Here is a 25195-nt window from a genome sequence, read left to right as displayed (position 1 = left end):
TTGATAAAATAGTTATATTGTGCCCTACTATAAACATGAATAAACTTACAAGGAAAGAGCTTGGGTGATGACAGACCCGGACGTACATAGAGACGACCTGGGGACACGGCTGCAAGAGTATTTAACCTTGTTTCACAACAAATTTAAAGGAATACCGATGTTGTTCATCCTTGATGATTGCAGCGCTAACAGAGAAATAACAAAAAAGAGAGACATGCTGTCATATTTAACCTTGTCTGGTTGGCCATAAAAAAAACAGCATATGGGTGTTGACACAGAAATTCAACTCGGTGTTGAAAGACTTGAGAGAGCAGACGTGTTGGGTGGCATTACTTCACTGCAAGGATAGAGATTCGTTTGAGGAGTGTTTGAGAGAGAACGACGTGATGAGTAAAGCTGAACGGGAACGGGTGAAAAAACAGCTCGCTGAAACATGCCAAGCTAGTATTGAAAACCGACTAGCCAGTGGAGTGGTGGGTGGTGACCCATCCACACCCCCCAATATTTAGTAATGACCTGCGGTGACATGCAGCCAGCTTGGTAGTGGCCTGCGGTCAGCCTAGTAATTACCTCTTAATTTTTAGTAAATGTTAGTAAATGTTAGTAATGTTTCACTAAATTACCTAGTAATAGATTAGTAATGACCTGTGGTGGGGGTATGGGGGAGACGCCCATAGTTTTTGAAGTTCTAGTCTTGTGTAACCTAACCTTTATCTCTATGTACTTAGTGTATTTTGGATATTATTTTTTAAAAATAAAAACTAAAGTAAATATTATTTAAAAATGGAGTGTGATGAATTACTGGAGTAGTTGTTGGTTCCAGTGGACAACAAACAGCGTGATAGACTGATAACGCTAGTCGTGGGTGGTAAGGGAAAGCAATATTTAGGCGACAACATAACCGCTGATAAGATTCAGAAAATGTCAGACAACGAAATCAATAAATTATACGCTAGATACAAGGCACATCTCGGGGCTGAGATGACAAGAGTCATAGGTTCTACTATTACCCAGATTTAGACTGGCATTGCGTAGCACTTTTTACCGATCCCACCTGAACCTCGTCTCTATTTGTGGGATGATTTAGAGAATGACCTGTTTATCGATAATGCCTTGAGTTGAGTTATAACAAGAAGAATGACATCCCTGTCAAGTTTGCAAAACCACACAATGATTCAACAGATTCATTCTTATTACAATACATTTAATTATTTTTTTATACATTTATATCATAAAAATACTTGCATATACTTCACTTTTAGTTTTAATTAACTTTATATCCTTATGCAAGGGTCACAATTCTGCCATATCGGAGACACGAAATGTGATAAGCACTATAGCTTAATTGGCTATAGAAATGTCAATTTACTGCATTGTTACACAAAACTGATTTCTCCTGATCCGGTGAACAATTTTTGAGCAAGCTGAGTGTAAACATCAGTTACAAATGACCAGTCACATGACAATATGGGTCCGGGTAGTCTGTCTTAGACCTGGGTAGAGAAAACTACTTAGTTGAACCTTGTGCTTGAGTAACTCAAATTTCGTAACATTTCGGGTGAATGTGACTGAGTAATAGCAATATTTAACCTTCTTAAGCATTGCCACCTCTTGAAAAAAGTACACAAATAAAAGTTACAAACAAGAGTCATCAGAAGATGACATATCCCCACGGCCCCCACATGCTTGAAAGGACAAATCATCTCACAGTTACTCATTGCATTTCTTTTTAGACTAAATTTGAATTCTTTCCATGGAATTCATGAAAATTATAAATGCCATATATCTGTAATCAGCAAAGTCACAATTTCAAGATCTGTCTCTTATATCTGCCACTGTAGGTGGCACCGCTATAGGTTCAGACTGATATCTCTACCAAGTTTTGCAGAAAAATATTGAATGGTTTATGAGTTCTGCTCCGGAAACAAAGCCCATCCCTCCATTTTGAGACCATGTCCGAATGTTTCCATGGAAACCAAGAAAATAATAAATCACAAAAAGCTGTACATAGCAAAAGGCACCACTTTAGGTTCTGATTGATATATCTACCAAGTTTTGCAGAAAAATATTGAATTTTTTTTCAGTTCTGCTCCGGAAACAAAGCCCACCCCACCATAAGACTAACACCAAAATGTTCCATGGAAAAACCTAAAAAATAAAAATGCCCAAAATCTGTAAATAGCAGAGAGCACAACCATAGGCTGAGATTACTATATCTATCAAGTTTGGCCTAAAAATATTGAACGGTTTCTGAGTTATGCTCCGGAAACAAATGATTACGGATGGACGGGGGATGGACGGACCGACGAGGCATGGACTATATCCCCCCGCATTACATGCCGGGGGGATAATAAAAGAGGATTTGTCTTTGAGGCACTGTTGATATGCACTGAAAACACCATGCTGTTTGTCACAAACACTCTATGTACCTGTATAGCTACATTTTGTCGTCCAAACTTCCTTTCACTTGCAGTAGCTGCCTGTGCCTCAGCTGCTGAAACAGAATTATATTGAAGTTAGCAATGGGTCCCTTTCAATAAATGCTGCAGAAGCAATCTGAATGTTAGTATGCTTGTTCACTGAATTAGATTTTGTACTTAGTTTACAGAGTTGAGATATCTTTTTCAAAAACAGATTCAAAATAAAACCTCCTTTTCAGGTGTCACCCTTCAATCTATTTGCCTCCAAATGAGAATGATAAACTGTAAAATTACATGTCAGAAACAGTCTGTTTCATTAATACAGCACACAGCAATAAATACCATCTACCCAACCATAGCAGCTGTATTTTAATACCAATCCCTTCAAAAAGATTTTTAAGGAACTATCATGTTGTTATGTGTACAAGGTGACATTATATACAGGAACACACCAATGCACTGCAAATGCTACATAGCAAATGTCCTTTTTGAAAGACAAGAGACATCAATAACTTATTTCTAAGGTGGATGAATTCTTCCTATGTGAAGCAGAATGAAGAAAACCATTTAAAAAATACCATTTTGTAAACTTCCTGATGATTGCAGACGAAGGAAAATGAAAATTGAAAATTTCAACTATAACTTGTATATCCATAATGCTTATCTTATCTCACATGATGGATCCTTGACCACCCTCACTTTGCAGATTTCTATAATTAATCCTCTCAATGCTGCCGTCGAACCCATTCGACAGGAGTGCATGATAATGACATCTCCAAATAAAACTTGCAATAATTATTCAACGAGTCGGATTTATGTGTCATATAAATCACGTGTGGAATGCACTAATTCTCAGCTTTATAAGAATATAATCTTCAATATGTATATGTACCATAAAACAAAATGCCTGTGAATTAAAAATGTGATCGCCAAATTTCTCGGCACGCAGTCGAAAATAACGGCCATTGTTGACTTTCAAGCACATTACGTTGAGTGGTACCCAGTCTAATATTTTCTTCATAATGAAATATTTTTTGATAGTTTAATCAATATTTTTGTTCTTTGACGAAGAAAAAGCTCACAAGTTTCCCATCTAAAAATTGGTAACTTTCGGCTTAAAAAATTACAAACAAAACCAATCTCAATGTTACATCATCAATTGGACGAACAGGAACGATCATGGCAATGGCGGTAAACAAAGAAGTCCACATGCATCATGATGCCGAGGAAAATGTCCTTTTGATATATCCAACTATTTTATCTGGAATAAATTACATGGTGTGAATAGGTAAATATTATTGTCTTTGCACAGAAATTACCATATTTAGCGAGTTTATTTTGATTTTGTTTGATAAACCTTCCAACATTCACAATGCTGACAACCGTAGGTGACCTGAAATGGCGTGGCCAACATTGCGTTATTTCTAAGTGACACGACACAAAGGATGTTTGAAAATATGCGTTCATAAGCAGAATCAGAACAGTATCCTATCGTAGAGGACGGACATTTTTCCAGAGTATGAATTTCGAATCTGCCTGGCAAGATCTGGACTAGTCACAATGTCGAACTCCAAGGAGATGTTTTCGATCTCGTAACTACCCTCGTCACCGTTCGGCGTACGCACGACTTTGCTGTTATCATTGAACGAGAGTTCGTATTCAAGCCTGTCGCCCAGTGTGGTAAAATGGTGTGTGAGAGGTTAGCAACTCCAAGTCAAGCGGGATACACAACCTGTTCCCGTATGTTTCGGCGATTGCTTTTTTGCTATGTGATAGTTTGGATAACTCATTTTGATTGAAGGCGTACCCGATACGTAACCTATTTGATTTTCTGCTGCCCAAACCCTGGTATACGTTGTTTTCTCGTTCTCCCTCACTTTCCCACAGGTCTGTGTAACAGTAATATATATCGCTGTCGTCTATGCTAAGCACCTCGTTGCCGCAAATTATTATGGTGGTCTTCTTGACTATGGCACGACCCACATTATTCACAAGCTCCTGTTTGTCGTTGGTCAAAGTCAACTTGATGTTAAACACCAACCGTGCCGTCCCTGGACGTCGTTCTCACCCAAGTTTGGGAATCTAACCAGCAATACTTAGTTCCGGTCTATCGTGCTTGGGTTGTTTGTAATAGTAACCGACTTGCGCACGGCTTTGACTCCTAGTGGCTCTCTTAATCCTCGAAAAGGATTTAAAAAACTGTTCAGTAAATACTGGGATAAGCCATGGCCTGGGTTTAAATTTCCAATGAGGGAACTGTACGGTCTAGACGAAGCCGTGAACCGCGCGTACGAGGCGACTTGTGAACAACATGGGAAAACTGAACGAACTCGACGAGCACATCGCTCATGAAAAAAACAAACTCGGCGAAATGGAAGACGATGACATGAAGCGTCGTATCACGGAACGACTAAGCAATTTACAAGACGACAGACGCACACGATTGGAAACCGCCAATAGGATTCGAATATTATTCCGTGAGCAAGGCATCACCATTGCCAGCATTCTGACGGCATTAGGTTTCATAATATCTACTATTGTAGTATCAGTTGGGGGAACCCCCACACCCCAAAGTGGAGGCACCACACCAAATCGTGGTGACATCAGAGACTGTAAAAAAATTCATCTTAAATCACTCGGGGAAGCCTTGGCTAAACTAGCTGGTAAGGCCACAGAAGCCCTGCCCGGTATCATAGGGGTGAGTGAGTGAGTTAGTTTAGTTTTATGTCGCACTTAACAATATTCCAGCTATATGGCGACGGTCTGTAAATAATCGAGTCTGGACCAGACAATCCAGTGATCAACAACATGAACATCAATCTGCGCAATTGGGAACCGATGACATCTGTCAACCAAGTCAGCTAGTCTGACCACCTGATCCCGTTAGTCGCCTCTTACGACAAGCATAGTCACATTTTATAGTCACGGGTCCGGTATCATAGGTAGTATTGTATTGTGGTTGCTTAGCATGCTAGGTAAAACTGCCACGTGGCTCGGCCAAAATCTGTGGGCATTCACCGTCGCTTAGGGGTGTGGAATTAGCCATATAAGACACAAGCTGATACCTCCGACAGCCAGCGCTGTTTTATAATCGATATGTTGTTGGTTGACTGCCTGCACAGTGAGTGGGGGACCTGCCGGTCAGGCAATTTCCGTACCATTGGCTCTGGTGGTGGTTGCACTATACCAGTTTCACGAGTGTGTGTGGGTGGTACGTGGGAAATATTTTAATTGGTGTTCAAACCCAATTTTTGATTTGCTGTAGCAATGATTATTTCATTGTTGTAGCCAGTTATTTTATTGATTCTCAGACGCATGTCGCTAGCAGCTATGTACAATCCCACACCGAACACATAGTCAACCTCTGACCTGGCATATTGTAGCCACAATAATAGCCACAAATTGTTTCTGTGCGTCGTAAGCGGTTCCCTTACCTATGATGTCAGAGCGCGTCTGTGTCTGTGAGCCCAACACAAACCACACATACGTTCGAATAGAGTCGTTCAAGCGTATTGTACATGAGTGAATCGTTTTGATGCGTTTGAGATCATGATAGTCCAGGCTGTGACTGCCCCAGGATCAGTTTGCTTTATGTAACTGACATGGATCTGTTCACTTGTTGTGGGGCCTGTAAATGTATGACTGTGGGGGTTGTATGTACCATCTATAGAACCGAGCCTATATGTTCTAGTGTTCTAGACTTATAGAAGAACACGTAAACTTTACCGAGACCATGGTTCACACCATGAAGGTGAAAGTCTTTATTCGTTGGAATCATGAAGTCCCCACAAATATGTTCGTACGCTCATTTATCATATGGGTTATTGGTCATACTCCACGCTTTATCTTGGGGGAGAGAGCACTTATTTCTTTCAGTATCCCCAGTCGGCTGTCCAAGGGGCCCGCAGGCCATCACAATTTTCATGTGTGTGAAGTTGGAGGCGTTTACATTGTGCGTATTATTATTACATATAATTTATATTACAATATGTACATTACACTTCTGGATATAATGAATGGTGAGTCCGTTCAACTTACACGTGCCATTGATAACACGTCTGGCCAACTGGAAATAGCACTATGCAATATCACCTACTACCCGCAATGGATAAACATCAGAAATAAAAAACATATTAATGTGTTGACCCTCAACAATTCACAAAACACAATAAAAGATGGTTACTACAGAGTGTGTTCTCTCAACGATGAAATTTTCAAACCCTTAGGAGCTGAACTTAAAAGAAACAACTCAAACGGAACAGTGATGTTAGACAACAAGGGGAAAAACAGACTGATAATCAGTAACAAGTGGGCGGATACGTCAGGGCTGACATCACTTGCAATAGCCCCTGGCCAGAGCATCAGTGGTTCGAAATTACCAGATCTAATTCCATACCACGAACTATGCGTTCATCTCGACCAGCTTAACACAACGGATAATATACAAAGTGAACGTCCTTTCACATTGTTGAGGGCCGTCCCGGTTAAAACAGAAAAATACAATGAGGGTCGCACCAAGTCATTTCCATCGCGTCAGCATAAAAAATTAACAAGCGGTAATATTCCCAAATTAAAAGTATCAATTTTAGATACAAGAAATAATCCTGTAAATATAGCATACCTGAGCATAACATTGCACATACAAAATGGCTAGTAATCAAGGACCAGGAATGCGAATAAAATGATGCGTTAATACAAGTTTGTCAAACCTAGGTGATACTAGAGGGTTTGATGACGTAGGAACAGATGGTAATATATACGCTTTTAAGCTTATAAACAACATTTACAAACGAGTTGAAGTTCCAACCACCGGTGGATATGTTTCTTTTAACCTAGATACAACAGGATCTGAAAAAAAACAAATGATACGATATATTTCAAGACAACGCTGGTGAATGGAGAATACACCCATCATTTGGTGGTAAATTGTTTGATTTAGAAGACTTTGACAGACCAACAATCCTTCAACAAAACAAACCATACCATTTAATACACACTGACGACGACAAGTGGATGATGTTACAGGCTCAAATCAACTGGCTTATCAACACTAATTTCACCATATGTTTTCTTAGAAAAAGACCACTGCATAAACAAAGTCGTAAACAGTGGAATCATGCACGTGGCTTATGTCCCATCACAAAGAAACAGTGTAATCATCACACCAATTCTCGAATATACCAGTCTTTATGGTGTTGTGTAAACCCAGTGAGAACACAGTATTACAGTTGGTGTCTGAATTCGATGGCGTGACTACTCTCCTAGAAAACCTAGTGGATGGTACAACGCTGGCCATGCAAGTCTTCCTAAGGGAACCACAGCAGAGCGATATTGAGATCGTTAAAGGAATCAAACTCCAGTGGGCTGAAAGACACAAGGATAACATTTGCTCAATTTACATGTGGGTGGGAGGCGACACACACACCAGTCTGCAAGGTGTCACAGTGACAGTGGAAGACACTATATCTCTAACCAAGATTTTCCTGATCGAGCATGTCAATTTTATTGGTATGAAGTTCATACATGAGGCATTACCAGAAAAACTATTGGAAACTATTTTCTAAAGTATTATATAAACAATGGCATACAACGTAACACTAAGTGATCTAGGAGACACAAGATTTCAGTTCACCTGGTGAGGAGGACACCCCATACGTCTTATACTTCAAAGACAGAGCATACAAACGAATGGCACTAGCAGATGTTAAAGAACCTGAATGGATAATTAATATAACACTAACCAACCCTTACATCATTTTTCATCGAAATTGATTTGTTTCCAAAATTATTAACAACAGCATCCTTTTCATGACCCTTAGTCCATTTGTAGATGATGCTTATTTTGTGCAAGTGTTACAAATACCGGGTCATACTGGCAACATGCTAGCACCAGTGTGCAAGTGTTACAAATACCGGGTGATACTGACAACATGCTAGCACCAGTTGAAGATATTAATTTATTACATTTTTAAGAAATAAACGATCACCCACAGGATTATTTTTTAAATAAATAGTAACAATTTTGATACAAAACCACACTCAACAGTAATTATAGATGTATATCTCGCAGGGAGGACCGATTATCATGAGCTTTTTGGTGGCTGTGTTATATCTTGGGATAAAAGACATGAGAATAAAATTTGTAGAGTAATAATAAGAAAAGGCCATCCACCATCAACAAGCCTCCATGGTGTTATCGTTCAATGTTATCAAGATTTAACTTTAAAACGCTTATCCATAACCAAAAATTAAACCTTATAGGCTTAAAATATACCAATCAAAAACTAAATGACATATAATTAAAAATTAATTTATAAACTATATTATAGACAAACGAAATGGGGCTGAATCCGGTCATAGATGATGAAGGAAATATCAAAGGAAGTGCAGACAGTTTTCGACTGAAACAGATATGTGAAATAAAACATCAGCTAGAACAAGAATGCGATACTCAGGCATCACTGCATAAAAAATACAATAGAGCTTTAAACTACATAAATGGCGCTGACACCACGACAATGGCAGCTAGCATGGCATTAGGAGCAGTAGGAGTTGGATTGTTGACAACAGTCGTAGCCACACCGGTGGTGTTAGGACTTGAAATAGGGGCCTTAGTTGGAGGAACAGTTGGGGCTGTGATTAAATTTGTATCCCGCAAATTGAACAGTAAAGCAAAGAAACACAATGAAATTAAAATACTGGCTGTATCAAAGTTAAACACGATAGAAGATCATGTTTCCACCACACTCAATGACAATAAAATCTCAGAAGAGGAGTTTCGTTTGATCCTAGGCGAACTAGAAAAATCCAACAAAATGAAGAATGAGATCAGATCAAAGGTTCATGACCATATTCCATAAGCGAGGATGAGAAAAAAAAGTACATAAAACAGGGTATTCAACAAGCCCAACAGGCATTTATCACGAAAACCAATTGCATAATAGAAGATACACATTAAACTGCTTCGCTGAAATCAACATAGTGGGGGCCCCAACAACCCCTAGCCAACTGCAAGCCACAGCGCCGCTGCCTGCGTATTCACACTATTAGAGATTTGTTCACACCTAAGCATAATAATGGAATTGTGGTGTGCTGAAAACATAAATCTATTTGGTGCCGAGCCTCTGATTCTTGACAAACTCAAAGAATTAGGGCATGGTGACTATCTACTGGCTATTGTTATTAATAGAAAGGTATACAAAATGAATGTACTGCCTGAAGTCATTGCTAATATTATATACCCAAATTTAAATACATGGGTAGTTTTCTTCGTACTCTCAATAAGAGAACATTACGACGTATATTATAATCAATATAGTTACTCTTAACTCATTAAGCCCTGGAGCTGCTCCACTGCCCAACACCTGGGACCCCTCGCTGACTGCCTGATTGCTGCAACGTGGCTAATTAGTGCTAATCATGCCTGATTTCCCTGGCAGGTCTCGGATATGACAGGAAACTGTCTAGTCTCACAAACAAGTACTGATTATTTAATTGTGTTGTAAAGATGTAAATGGAAAAGAGGCCGATGTGAATACATATATTACAGCATTTCACGTAATTTATTACATGTGTCTCTTATACCCCTTTGCCAGTGTGTGCTGTGTTTTTATCAACACCTACGCGGTCTTTGTACTTACTAGATGAACAAATATACAAATTCCTCCTGTCTTTCTCATTGTATTGACTGAAATATAATATATTATTTATAATAGAGTTTGAAAAGAGGGAGGACTTGCATTATAATCTACATTTTCTGCCAATACAATGCTCATGCTTACTGACTATTTCAAGGAAAGTATCAATAGGTGTGTAAGTAACATGGAGCATATAGATATTTATAGTTTGTCACTTTTTTCATCTTAACTTAACGCAGCAAACATACATCACCATTCATACACATACATACTGCATAAAATTTTCCGAATGTAACGCATTATATCTCAGTTACTCATTACACTGGCTGATACTTTGACCAATCGTATCATGAGAACCTTTCACATAGGAAGGGCAAGGTGATGGGGCGTGGCCTAAATTTCTGAAGAGCACGTTTGGACACTCAAAGTGATAGGGTAGAGATTGATTATTGGCTTTATTGTTGACCTATGGCTATGTTGTGTTTCGGCTGTATCAACTAACATGCAACAATTTGTGTATTGTAAACACAACATCAGTTACTGTAATGATGTATGAAAGAAACACACAAGACATATGGGAGTAGATTGACACTATGATGAGTGTATTTGTTCTCAGATGGTGAACACACGTCTTAGTATTTTGGAAATGTAAAACAATAACGACTGAAATGCAACAATTGAAGAGAATGAGTGAATTTAGTTTTACGCCGATTTTAGCTATATTCCAGTAGTACCGCGCGGGCTTCACACATTGTGCCCAAAAACTGACGAGAATGGTATAAGGTACCATTTGTACAACACAACTAGTGCATAAAGCATTATCGTCCTTGGAACAAGTCTTTATGGTAGGTCTCAAAACAGTCAATGCACAAAAACACGTCACAACTTGAACATCTGCATTTGATGTCTCGACGTTTACCAGTCTTGGAGCACTGTCTTCTCAGACGTTGACAGCCAGTGGGACGTCCCTGCTTCATCCTTGTTAGATGTTCTCCTCCTCTTTCTCATGCACTGGAACTGGCCGATCAGCTGTTTAGACAAGGCGATGCAGAACTGCAGCATGGTTCTTGGCTTGGTTCTCTGTGGTTTTGTCATCTGGTGGTTGGACTGAGAGTCTCTCATGAGGACGAGGGCATTGGTGACGGCGACAGCGATGGCGACTTCAAAGGCAAACCAGAAGAGATAGTTCCACCACTTCTTACTGGTACGGTAGGTGCTCAGCTCTGTTCGGATCTGGTTTGCACGGTCGGCGCAGTTCATGTAATGTTTCATGACGGTAGGACAGGGGATTTGGACCGCAGTGCCATCTTTCGTTTTTCTTGAGACAGCTGAACTAATGTCAGCAGCAACGTCAGCTGTCGAAAGCAGGTTCACAACCTGAAATGAAATGTACAAAATGAGTCATCCAGAAACACCGAGATTGAGAGAGCTGTTAAATGCTCAAAATAAATATGAAGATGGGTGTGTCTGTATTTATATTGAATGCAAACAAGGTTCGTAGGATTAGAGATGTGCAGGTATGCATAAACATTACAGACAAGGCCGTAGCGCCATCAAGCGGGCTGTCCAATGATGTAACAGCATATATGTTTATTTTACACTTGCAGCGGGACAAACCTTTTAGCAGGGGCGTGGCTACATGTGCATTCTACTGGAGACAGTTGTTTCAAGGCCAAAAGAGGTGCTCAATAATCTCATTACCACAGTCTGATTGAATGATGACAGGCATGTGCATCAATACCGTAACTGATGTATTATCGTGTTTTTATTGTTGATGTATCAATAGAGACTAAGTTTATTGATACACTTGGTAATTACACCGGATAAGATAATTACGGACAAGATCTTTTATTAAGAGATTGCTATATGTAGGAATTCTGCAAGCTTATACCATGCCTTTTGGTTTTTATTTAAACATGAATTTAATTTGACCTACCTTTTTGTCCTTCCATGCTACTGCCACTAAATCCCCCTTGAGTGTGACCACCATGTCTCCTTGGTTCTTGACACACTTGTAGTGCAGTATGGAACTCCGAAAGTCCTTCCTGTTGCACCTGACAGTGCCTCTTGCATATGTGCCAACATCAAGTAGACTCGGACATAGCTGGGGACTCATAAAATAATTGTCACAGTTCACTATGTGATGCCTGTTGTCTACACCGGAGATCATGTCCATGACTACTCTGGAACCAAGTCCAGCTTCTGCCGTACGGTTCTCCTTGCCGGTGTACACTTGAAAATCACTGACGTAACCGTTCTCTGGGTCTGCCCTCATCCACACCTTGATTCCGTACTTGGTGGGCTTGGCTGGCAGGTATTGTCTAAAGGCAAGTCTACCCCTGAATGCCACCATAGCTTCATCTATACTAATGTTCTGGTGAGGGTTGTACTGGTAACGGCACATATCACGAACAGTCTCCAGCACAGGCCGAATCTTGTGCAGCTTGTCAAGTCCTCCCTCCACGTTGGTGCTGGAGTCTGCCACATGGAGGTACTGGGATATCTTATTAATTCTGTCCCTCTTCATGATGGCTGCTACACTGTGACCACCAAACAGATAATCCTCTGACCACTACATATCAATGTTAGGAAGATGGTTCACAGACATGAACACTCGAATGCCCAGCCATGCTCGGAATTCTTCCATGGTAACAGGAACCCAGTTTTCATCTCGTCCGTGTCTTGCTTGCTGTTGCTGGGCATACAGGTTTGTTTGGCTGACGACGATGTCAATGATGTCATCGGTGAAGAACAGCTTCAAGAAGTCGATCTCTTGTATGCTGGGGTTGATGTCTGCTGTTGTGCCTGGTGTGGGTCCGGTGAAAGCAGTCTTCGGCACTGAAGTGAGATGATCCCCTGTCTTCCATGTGTTTTGATACTGTTCTGTGTCACTGCTGCTGGATTCTTCAGACGTATCACTGAATAAAACGTCACTGTCACTCAGCCCTAAATTAAGCTCAAAGTCACTGTCGCTGTCGTTCAGATTTGCCATGATCACGAATGATTCAATGGAACGGCTGTTACTATGCCCTACATGATCTTTTATATCATTCAATTGTGTGTTTGATTTCTATTGGCTATATCCTACATGTCTTTAGATGTCTCCAATTCAAATTCGCGTGCAAACAAGCTGACTGAATAAAAACTAACTGAACTTCTTGTCCTGTTTTCACACTGGTTCTCACTAAAAAGCGCATTGTGTTTTACATATTCACCCACCGCCTTCCGATAATGTAATGTAAACAGATCAAGTATTTTATACATCTGAGCAGGAACAAGTTTTCTTCAGTCTTCTCACGACCTCAAACCACTAAAACATTATATCTAATCCAGTCAGTGTGTATAGAAAGTATTTAAGTGTCCACTCCCAAGAGAACTAATAACTTCCTCCTGTAAAAAAGCTCCTAATCCCCTTTCTCGCTGACATGCATTAACTTACGACTAGTAACTGTGTTCTTTACACTGACTGGTCATTTGTTCCCTACTCACACAGAAAGGAATGGGTGATAGCCTAAATTTCTGAAGGGCACGTTTGGTCACTCAGATTGGATACATTGATTTTTTATTGTATTGTTGACCAGTGGATATGTTGTCTTTTTGGTTGTATATTCTAACTATCATGTAACAGTTTGTGTTCTGTCTGATATCGTATTGCTATCAAGGTTAACGATATTGTACCCATGTGTGCATATACAGTACAGAGAATGAAGCGTACGTAGCACCATCAAGTGGGTTGTCCGACGAAATAACAACACATATGCTTATTTAACGCTTGTCCCGGGACAGTCCGTTCAATAAAGGAGTAGGGGCTTGGCTATGTATAAATTCTACAGGGGACTGTTGTTTCAAGACCAAAAGTAGTGCTAAATAATCTTATTACTGTTGTCTGAATGATGATACGCAAGTACCATGACTAATATGCTATCCTGCTTTTACTGATGATGGATCAACGGAATTAGTTGCTACATGTGATAATTACAGAGAAGTGTCAAGAAACTTTCAATAGCACATAAAGTAAGGGATTATGTAAGTGTGCCTTTCTTGACACGTTTGGATTCTTTGTATGTAAGACATACTTAAACCAAATGATGTCCCTCTCACATTGTGTGAGATTAAATTGTTCAAAACATCTATGTCAATGGCAGTAAAGACAAATTTACGCACATGCATAATAATCTATGAAAGAAGCGTTTTCGCTGATACATTGCTACTGTATACTGAATATTTGAAGGAAAGTACTAATAAGCTAGTCTGTGACTTACATATAACAGATTCACAGTTTGTCGCTTTGGTTCATCTAGATTTAACGCAGAAAATATACGTTATCGCACGAACATACACGCATACATATTGTATAATGCTATTCCTTGCACATACATAAGACAAAGGGTCATGGGATGGGCGTCATCAAAGTTCCCGAATAGGACGTTAAGTATCTAAATTGTTCAATATAGTCCCTGATTTGTTATCTATGACCATTCGTATCATGAGATACTTGTCACATAGGAAATGACAGGTGAAGTGCACGTTCGGTCACTAGACAGCTATTGGTTAGGTTGCTGACCAATCAATGTGCTAGATTTTGGCTTTATCAACTCTAGCTATCATGAAAAAGTTGGTGTATCGTGAACATGCATAATTGTAAGGATGCCTGAAATGTACACATAGGACTAAGAAGCAATTTGACGAGTTTACTTTTCTTTGAAGCGCACAAAGCGTCTACAATCCGATTATTTTTACCCCAGATAACCCAATCCAACCATTGAGTAGAGATAGTACTTATTTGCATATACATTTTGCGCACAATACTTGTACATGAAACATAATGGCTTGCTGAACATTTAGATTAGATTAGATTGGATATTTATATAGCGCACATATCCACGCAGTAGTGCATGCTCAAGGCGCTGGTATTTTTCCCTCGATCACCGGATGTCAATCTCAACAGCACATTGTATTTCAATCTCAACTCCCTGGGGAGTATACAACTCTTGCTGCCACTAGGCGCACTGAGTTTATTGTGGATCTCTCATCCTAACGAGGTACCCAGTTGACAGCTGGGTGGACTGGGACACATAGTCACAGTACTTTGTCCAAGTTTACTGCACGTTGCTGTACCCGCAACTAGGTGTATGCACGTGTTCATGTGGCCACCATCTGGTCATATACCAACCGATTCGTGGGTTCTTTTAAGTGCACAGGGTTGTGTACTGTACACTAGGGGTTGTGACAACACTGAGAGAGTCTGCACAGAAAGTTGACTCCAAGGTTTTTTACACCCAGTCACAGGTGGGCTCGATCCCGAAACCTCAACCTCGCTGGATCATTAGCCTGGTGCCCTAGCCAGCTCGCCCACCATGCCCAATTTCAAAATAATCTGTACATTGTTACGAATAAATATCATAATTCAAGTACATGTATTATAAAATTCAAAAAAGTTACATGATACTGATTTATTGTGATGTATACACTTGTTGTTGAATCTCCCCAAATATTTATGAAAACGGGCATACTTATATTTGTTTTGAAAGCAAATGAGGTTCAGAAGATTGACAATGGGCGTGACTCCACTAAACAGGTTGTCCAATGATGTAACAGCGCATAAGTTTGTTTTACACTTGTCATGGGACAAAACTTTACCTGGACATGCATTCGGCGAAAGGCTGTTATTTTGAGGTTGAAAGAGGTGTTCATATATCTTATTTAGTGTTGTCTGATTGAATGATTATACGCATCAATTCCGTAACTGATATATTATCCTCCTTTTATTGACGATGGATCTGATACACGTGATCATTACACTGGATAAGATAATTACAGAGATCAAATGCAAGCGTTTCTTACACAATGCCTACATTTCAAATCAACATGAAACAGCTTGAACAAAATGCCCCAGTTACCTTTGTATGGTTTCTGTGTACTATATATGTATATTATGAGTTGATGCAAGAGTTATCACTTCATATTCGATTATGTATTATTGTCAACTTTAAAAATCAATAGTCGCAAATGAGTTAGGTCTATATTAGAAACTTGGTTTATTTCAAATCTACACGAACATGGGTGTAATACAGTATTGCTATTTATGTCTACGATTAATTATATGAACTATTAGAACGAATGAATTAATGAATGATTTAATTTAGAAGAAGGTGTTGTAACCGTTAATTCAATCAATGTGCAAACATAGTATCTTAGTATTCACTCCCAATGATGAGTAACAAACACGTACCTCCCGTAACAACATCTCATAATCCCCTTTCTCGCAGACATGTGTTCATTTGCCTGTATAAGTCCCCGACATTGCAAGCAATTGTTATCAAAACACATTAATACTTCTTCTGATTAACACACAAAGTAACCTCTCTCATAAGAAAAACTAATCTTTGATCATTACTGCTAAATTGATTCAAATAATAGGTACAGTACGAATTTAAAATGTAAAACGCATATGCAAGTGTCTTGCTGAATGAGGGGTGCTTTTTATTACCCCCAATATGTGGCTCTCGCTGTGAGAAGCTAATTAATTTGCAGCACATACGCGGCTCTCGACCTTAATGAGTTAAGAACACACTTGATGACTTCATTTGATTACTTACGACTTAATTACAACAAAAAGTTTAACATTTTACCCATTCCAGACCGACTCCATGTGCACGTACAAGTCCATATTGCGAAACTATTTGGCTGGTTTTCATCAAATTTTACATGCAGCTCAGTAGTAGTATATATAATGAGGGAACGGGATAAGGGATGAGCAGGGTCTGAATTTTTTAAAATTAGGACCTGGTCCCGTTCCCCCATTGTCTATAATACTAGGGTCATTAACACTAGAGTAAGCTAAAGTAAGCCCATCAATTCTTACACACTGAAACCTGCCAACGCTTGCATACTGTCAAAACCGGCATAAAACTGCCATTTTACAAACAATATTACGATCATTAACTCATTAAGGCCGAGAGACGCGTATCTGGGGCAAATTAATTAGCTTCTCACAGAGCTGCGTATGAGCGATAACGAAAAGCACCTCTTATTCAGTGAGAGCCGTACATGGTCGTCAGTAGAAAGCTCCTCTCATTCAGTGAGAGACTCACATATGTGGTTTACATTTTAAATTCATACTGTACCTATTATTTCAATCAATTTAGCAATGATCAAAGATTAGCTTTTCTTACAAGAGAGGTTACTTTGTGTGTTAATCAGAATAAGTACTAAAGTGTTTTGATAACAATTGTTAGCAATATCATGGGCTTATTCAGGTAAATGAACAGATGTCTGCGAGAAAGGGGATTATGAGATATTGTTACAGGAGGTAAGTGTTTGTTACTCGTCACTGGGAGTGAATACTGAAATACCATTTTTGCACATTGATTGAATTAACACTGACAAGGTTACAAAACCTTCTAAATTAAATCATTCATCCATTCGTTGTAATAGAAAGAATCGTAGACATAAATAGCAAAACTGTATTACACCCATGTTCGTATAGACTTGAAATAAACCAAGTTACTAATTTAGACCTAACTCAATTGCGACTATTGATTTTTCATATTTCTTAAGTTGATAATATTACATAATCGAATATAAGTGATAACACTTCCATCGACTCAAAATATATATATGACACATAAACCATACAAAGATAACTGAAGCATTTTGTTCAAGCTGTTGAAAGTTTCATGTTAATTTGAAATGTGATTTTTCAAAGCAGTTTACGTAAGCATTGTGTAAGAAACGTTTGTATTTGATCTCTGTAATTGTATTATTGTGTAATTATCACGTGTATCAGATCCATCGTCAGCAAAAGGAGGATAATATATGAGTTACGGAATTGATACACATGCATATAATCATTCAGTCAGACAACATTAATGAGATATTTGAACTTTCAACCTCGAAATAACAGTCTCTGGCAGAATGCATATGCAGGTAAAGTCTTGTCCCCTGACAAGTGTAAAACAAACTAAATACAAAACAAATATAGGCATGCCCATGTTCATAAATATTTGGGGGGATTCAACTGCAAGTGTATACATTATAATAAACCAGTATCGAGTCACTTTTTGAATTCTATAATACATGTACTTGAATTATGATATCTATTCGTTACAATGTGCAGATTTTATTGAAATGTTCACCAAGCCATTAAATTTGATGTACAAGTATTGTGAGCAAAATGTATATGCAAGTAAATGCTATCTCTACTCAATGGTTGGATTGGGTTATACGGGGTAATAATAATCCGATTGTAGACGCTTTGAGCGCTTTAAGGAAACATAAACTCGCCAAAGTGCTTGTTAGTCCTGTGTGTACATTTCATGTATCCTTACGATTATGTATGTTTAGATACACAAACTTTTTAATAATAGCTGGAGTTGAAAACTCTGAAATCCTCCATATCGATTGGTCAACGATCTAGCCAACAATCAATCTGTATCAAAGCTGTCTAGTCACCAAACATGCTCTTCAGAAATTTAGCTCACGTCCTATCACCTGTCACTTCCTCTGTGACAAGTATCTCATGATACAATTGGTCATACATAACATGTTTACTGATATGGTTACACAGACACACACCCGTTATTTTTGTGCTCCCAGCCGGCGCGACACAGCGCACTGCTGTGACCCAGTTATCCATCGATTCCCCATTTAGAGATATGTGTAGTAAAGAGAACATAACAGGCTCATTGTGTTAGTGATAGACACCGGCAAGGGAGGTGATGGTTCCAAAAGCGACAGTATGAGAATAATGGAAGTGTTGATTTCTCATATGGAGGTCGCTCCCCAGCTCACTTCGAGATGGGTTAGTCATAGTAAATGAGGCAGCGTCCCTGTTCAAACGATGCGAGAACCTGGTCTATTATGTTCGCAATGCATTTTTGAATAGAGTTACTGAAAAGCAGCTCCCAGTTTCTAAGGGACCACTCATTATGACGTGACTCACTCATCAGTATTAGATTACTTAACAGTATTAATTTGAATTGATACACGATTGTCTTTTTTTGATCAGCTTAGACATTTTGGGCTTAGATTCCCCATTTAGACAAGTGTGCAACAAAGGGAATACAAGTCCACAGTGGTTGTCACCCTTCCACTGTGGGCTTGTGTGAATGGGAGACGGATTGTGTGATCTGGAGTTTGGTATTTTTGAAAGGGGGTCGAGATCTTTGTTATTGATATTAATTACTAATTAGTTTGAAATGATTTAAAACCACCATAGTAAATACTACTGTACTTAGGTATTACTACTTTGCCAGCTGAAGTGTTTACAGATCACAATCCCTTGACTTTTCTTCATAAAATGAAGAACAAGAATCAAAGACTTATGAGGGGGGGGTTGGCCTTGCAGGGTTCAAGCTTGTGATCAAACACATTAAAGGGGCACTGATGCGGAGCGAATAATGTTTCTCGCCAACGGTCTAATTATGAAACCAAACAGCAAATTGGTCAGCGCCCGCTCCCTCGACCGGACGGACAAAGGGACAGGCTCCGGTCCGTATTAGCAGAATTTCTTCACCTAAACAGTCAGGAGGCCAGATGCCCATCATATGCCATTATTTAAAAATATCCATGGTACTCCTTGTCTGATAGTAACAAAATATCCCTGCAGTGTAGTTTTTTTTTTATGCTTGGATGGTATAGTGACTGATCCAATTTGATCCTATTTCTGTGTTTTTAACCTCGGTATTTAATCATGTTATGTGAAAATATGATGTCTACAGGCACGTAGCACGCCATTTGTTTCAGTCCGAAAGATTGCAAAGCTTTATATTTAGATAGTTTTGAGTGTTGGTTCAGCTGTGATAGCAAATACTATACGTAAATTTTGGTAGCTATGGTAGCTACCCTGGTTTATTATTTATGATAATAAAAACACACAGTTGATTTATTTGAATTCGTAAACAAAAAACGATGACTTTGCCTTTGGTAGAGAAATCTGAAAATCTTCTTACGTAAACAAGAGTCATCAGAAGATGACATATCCCCCCGGGACCCACATGTTTGAATGGACAAATATTCTGAGAGTTACTCATTGTTTTTTTAGACAAAGTTTCAATTATTTCCATAGAATTCATGAAAATTATAAATGCCACATATCTGTAACCAGCAAAGTCACAATTTCAAGATCTGTCTCATATATCTGCCAAGATGTGTTGAAAGATATGAAATGTTTTTCGAGTTGTGCTCTGGGAACGAAGTCCACCCCTTCATTTTGAGACTAAGTCTGAAACGTTTCCATGGAAACCAAGAAAGAAAATGATAAATCACAAAAACCTGTAGAGAGCAAAAGGCATCACTTTGGGGTCTGCCACACATATCTGCTGAGTTTTACGGACAGATATTAAGAAGTTTTTGAGTTCTGCTCTGGAAATGAAACTCACCTCTCACTTTTTTCAGACTAGGTCCAAAATGTTTCCACTGAAACTGAGAAAATAATAAATCACAATATCTATACATAGCAAATGGCACCACCTCAGCTTCTGACTGATATATCTACCAAGTTTTGCAGCAAAATATTGAATGGTTCTTGAGTTCTGCTCCGGAAACGTAGCCCATCCCACCATAAGACCAACACCAAAATGTTCCATGGAAAAACAAAAAAACCCATAAACATCAAAAATCTGTAAATAGCAAAAGGCACAACCATAGGCTGAGATTACTATTTCTATCAAGTTTGGTCTAAAAGTATTGAACGGTTTCTGAGTTATGCTCCGGAAACAAAATGATTACGGACGGACGGGGGACGGACGGACAGACGAGGTGTTGACTATATCCCCCCGCATTACATGCTGGGAGGATAAAAAAAAACTGATTACACCTATTACCCAAGTACACAGTCAGTGCCTGTATGTATTCCTTATGTAACGAAGTTCCGTTGGCATCCTCAAAACAGTTTCGCCCCTAAGTGTTTTTTGGGGCTGCATGCGATTATAGAAGATTATATCTTCCTTGCTGTAACTCGTGTTTGATGGTGTAAACCTACACATGTTATTTGTCATCATTCTCTGGATGGTCAGTTAATGAATTTATAACAGGTATAATTAGTAGCAACACCACTCAGGTTACTCAACAAAGGTTGCCATTTGACATTTCTCCTGTCTGGCAAATGTATTGTATGTTATGTAATATGTGCATGTAAGTGATGCAAAAGGATTTATCAGCTGATTTACAAAACAAACATTGATCAAAGGATTAACTGATAACACAGACTGATTGATTAATTGCTTTTATCTACAGCGGATTTGTCAAAAAGCAGTGTGTGTAGATGTACTAATCTATGCTGACTACACCCTGTCGTAAAGGGCGAGTGTAAAAACAACATCCTCCCTTCAAAGAATTGACCACCCTTGCGTTGATTGATTGCTCATTATTGGTTAACTAAATTACTTAGAATGGCGGACATACAGTTAGTTGCCAGGTGTGCTATCTTGGGTGACCAATGAGAGGTTCATCAGGTTTTCACCAATGTGAAAGACATGAAACGATGTGTTACTTTTTCGCAAATTAGACTGTTCTAAGACACGCGACACAGAGCAGATGAATGGAATATCGTTCTTTTATGTGGATATTGATGGACACATTCCTGAACAAGGTAGTAGCCTGACATTGTTGCTACAAAATTAGTCTGTTTTACATACATTATTTGCATTTTGTTTTAATTTATTTGTTGTAGCATTCAGCAAAATCTATATGACAGAAAACACACTAGATCGCGTATGTGTGTGAAACAGGATCCACATTGGCAATCTATGCAATGTATAAATCTTGCTGCCATGTTAGAAATTTACTATAATTATAAGCAGACCGTGTGTTCTTTTATTCATTTTCAAAATCATACAAATATGACAATAAACTAATTAGGGTTATGAGACAAAATACAGAGACATACATTGGCTTCGCTATATTTCCGTCCTAACAGTTTTTTACCATTTCCACCACTGGCAGATGATTAACCTTCAAAGTGTTTCATTTGTTTTCATAATACATTTGTAATGAAGTAAAAATGACTTCACCTTAGTTGATCTGTCTATAATTAAACTCTCAATCGCGCATACGGACTGCGCAGCAGAGGTCACGAAGCAGTCATGAATTCTAGGATATCATCCGGTTACTCACAGGAGAAAAACAATAACAAAAGTTTTCACCAGTTCATGGAAATTGCTGCGCATCAGTGCCCCTTTAAAGGCAAAGACAATGTTTGTGCTGATGCACTTTCCAGGCTGTAAATGCATTATGACCTGATGATATTGTATGTATGCCTTCGTACTATATCCTTGTAATTCTGCAAGATGTTTCTCAAGTTATTCATATTATTACATGTCATGTTCTTATGTTAGTTATCTTGCTATTCGTGAAACTTTCTTGTTCTTAAGGGGGAGAATGACACGAGCATGTATTTTCTGTACATTGTATTATTAATAAAGTAATAATCATTATTGGGTCACAACGTTTAGTGTTTTGAATGGTAATCATTATGGGTGTCATTCCATATCATAAATGTTCAGTACTTTTAGTATTTGGGCTGCAGGCCTTTAAGGAAGTGCTTTAGACTTACCTATCTTTGACTTTGTGTTTTGATTAACTTTTGACTTCTGGGAGGCTGGCCGTGAAGATTCAATATAAAGTATCATTGAAAATATCAAACTTCTCAGTGTAGTATTTTGCTGGTTCTGAGGGGATTTCTCACACCTTTTGTCACGGCAAATTTTTAACCGTAACAATGGAAATCAGGTGAGATATGATTACTAATCAGCAACTCAATGTTGTCTTTTTCCGACATCAACTAAAATGTACTATTTTCAGCAATTTCATTACATTTGGAGATGTGACTGTCACTACGTTAACACATTAAGGCCGAGAGCCGCATATATGCGGCAAATTAATTAGCTTCTCACAGCGAGAGCCGCGTATTGGGGGTAATATAAAGCACCTCTTATTCAGCGAGAGCCGCATATTGGGGGTTATGAAAAGCACCTCTCATTCAGCGAGAGCCGTGTATTGGGGGTTTTACATTTTAAATTCATACTGTACCTATAATTTCAATCAATTTAGCAGTAATGATAAAAGATTAGCCTTTCTTACGAGAGAGATTACTTTCTGTGTTAATCAGAAGAACTATTAATGTGTTTTGATAACAATTGCTTGCAATGTCGGGGGCTTATACATGCAAATGAACACATGTCTGCAAGAAAAGGGATTATGAGATGTTGTTACAGGAGGTACGTTTTTGTTACTCGTCACTGGGAGTGAATACTAAGATACTATGTTTGCACATTGGTGAATTAACGGTGACAAGGTTACAAAACCTTCTTCTAAATTAAATCATTCATTCATTCATTGTAATAGTTCATATAATGAATCGTATTTGAAATAAACAAAGTTACTAATTTAGACCTAATTCATTTGCGAGTATTGATTTTTAAAGTTGACAATAATACATAATCGAATATGAAGTGATAAATCTTGCATCGACTCATAATATACACATATAGTACACATAAACCATACAAAGGTAACTGGGGTATTTTTGTTCAAGCTGTTTCATGCTTATTTGAAATGTGATTTTTCAATGCAATTTACGTAAGCATTGTGTAAGAAACGTTTGTATTTGATCTCTGTAATTATCTTATCCTGTGTAATGATCACGTGTATCAGATCCATCGTCAATAAAAGGAGGAGAAGATATCAGTTACGGAATTGATGCGTATAATCATTCAATCAGGCAACACTAAATATATGAACACCTCTTTCAACCTCAAAATAACAGCGCTAGCCTCTGGTCAAATGCATGTCCAGGTAAACTTTTGTCCTGTGACAAGTGTAAAACAAACTTATGCGCTGTTACATCATTGGACAACCTGTTTTGTGGAGTCACGCCCATTGCCAATCTTCTGAACCTCATTTGCTTTCAAAACAAATATAAGTATGCCCATCTTCATAAATATTTGGGGAGATTCAACTACAAGTGTATACATCACAATAAATCAGTATCGTGTTACTTTTTTTAATTCTATAATACATGTACTTGAATTATGATATTTATTCATAACAATGTACAGATTATATTGAAATGTTGAGCAAGCCATCATGTTTGATGTACAAGTAGTGTGCGCAAAAAGTATACGCAAATAAATACTATCTCTACTCAATGATTGGATTGGGTTATCCGGGGTAAAAATAATCGGATTGTAGCGCTTTGAGCGCTTAGAAAAAAAAAAAAACTCGTCAAAGTGCTTGTTAGTCCTACGTGTACATTTCAAGCATCCTTACGATTACGTATCTTCACGATACACAAAGTTTTTCATGATAGCTAGAGTTGATAAAGCCAAAATCTAGCATATTGATTGGTCAACGATCTAACCAATAGTCAATCTGTATCCAAGCTGTCTAGTGACCGAACGTACTCTTCAGAAATTTAGCCCACGCCCCATCACCTGTCATTTCCTTTGTGACAGGTATCTCATGATACGATTGGTCATAGATAACAAATCAGGGACTATATTGAACAGTTAAGATGCAAAACGTCCTATTCGGGAACTTTGATGATGCCCATCCCATGACCCTTTGTCTTATGTATGTGCAAGGAATAGCATTATACAGTATGCATGTATGTTCGTATATTTTCTGCGTTAAATCTAGATGAACCAAAGCGACAAACTGTGAATCTGTTATATATGTAAGTCACAGACTAGCTTATTAGTACTTTCCTTAAAATATTCAGTATACAATAGCAATGTATCAGCAAAAACGCTTCTTTCATAGATTATTATGCATGTACGTAAATTCGTCTTTACTGCCATTGACATAGATGTTTTGAACAATTTAATCTCTCACAATGATATGAGAGAGACATCATTTGGTTTAAGTATGTCTTACATACAATGAAACGGACTGGCAAACATCGAGACAACAAATGCAGATGTTCAAGCTGTGATGTGTTTATGTGCGTTGACTGTTTTGAGGTCTACCATAAAGACTTGTTCCAAGGACGATAACGCTTTATGCACTAGTTGTGTTGTACAAATGGTACCTTATACCATTCTTGTCAGTTGTTGGGCACAATGTGTGAAGCCCGTGCGATACTGCTGGAATATAGCTAAAATCGCTGTAAAACTTAATTCACTCACTCTCATCAAT

At 38.5% G+C, this 25195-nt stretch overlaps 2 protein-coding genes across 3 annotated transcripts in view; both read right to left on the bottom strand.

Moving 5' to 3' along the window:
• LOC137273701 (nonsense-mediated mRNA decay factor SMG7-like) overlaps positions 1–25195 on the bottom strand; it is a 523786-nt gene that overhangs the window by 181703 nt on the left and 316888 nt on the right. Inside the window, exon 17 of one of the 2 annotated variants that reach the window (XM_067806500.1) lies at positions 2430–2494. In XM_067806500.1, coding sequence (XP_067662601.1) covers positions 2430–2494 — 65 coding nt within the window. The remainder of the gene's footprint in view (positions 1–2429; positions 2495–25195) is intronic. The other variant, XM_067806501.1, reaches the window with a different exon arrangement.
• Positions 10876–13049, bottom strand: LOC137274266 (piggyBac transposable element-derived protein 4-like). Its single transcript, XM_067807375.1, has 4 exons — positions 12660–13049; positions 11994–12629; positions 11070–11434; positions 10876–10993 (listed from the first exon to the last, which is right to left on the bottom strand). Exons 1-4 carry the CDS (start codon positions 13047–13049, stop codon positions 10876–10878), a joined length of 1509 nt encoding a protein of 502 aa, XP_067663476.1.

Source organism: Haliotis asinina, chromosome 2 (assembly GCF_037392515.1).
Source record: "Haliotis asinina isolate JCU_RB_2024 chromosome 2, JCU_Hal_asi_v2, whole genome shotgun sequence".
In the NCBI taxonomy this organism is placed as follows: domain Eukaryota; kingdom Metazoa; phylum Mollusca; class Gastropoda; order Lepetellida; family Haliotidae; genus Haliotis; species Haliotis asinina.
This window is presented reverse-complemented; position numbering and strand designations above follow the sequence as displayed.

What these genes read in the sequence shown, in the direction of transcription:
- LOC137274266 (XM_067807375.1), bottom strand. Translation starts at nt 13,049, where the DNA reads ATGGCAAATCTGAACGACAGCGACAGTGACTTTGAGCTTAATTTAGGG. An exon ending in GCATTCGAGTGTTCATGTCT is followed by an intron (nt 12,630 to 12,659) that starts GTGAACCATCTT and finishes ATTGATATGTAG; the next exon opens with TGGTCAGAGGATTATCTGTT. An exon ending in TAGCATGGAAGGACAAAAAG is followed by an intron (nt 11,435 to 11,993) that starts GTAGGTCAAATT and finishes ATTTCATTTCAG; the next exon opens with GTTGTGAACCTGCTTTCGAC.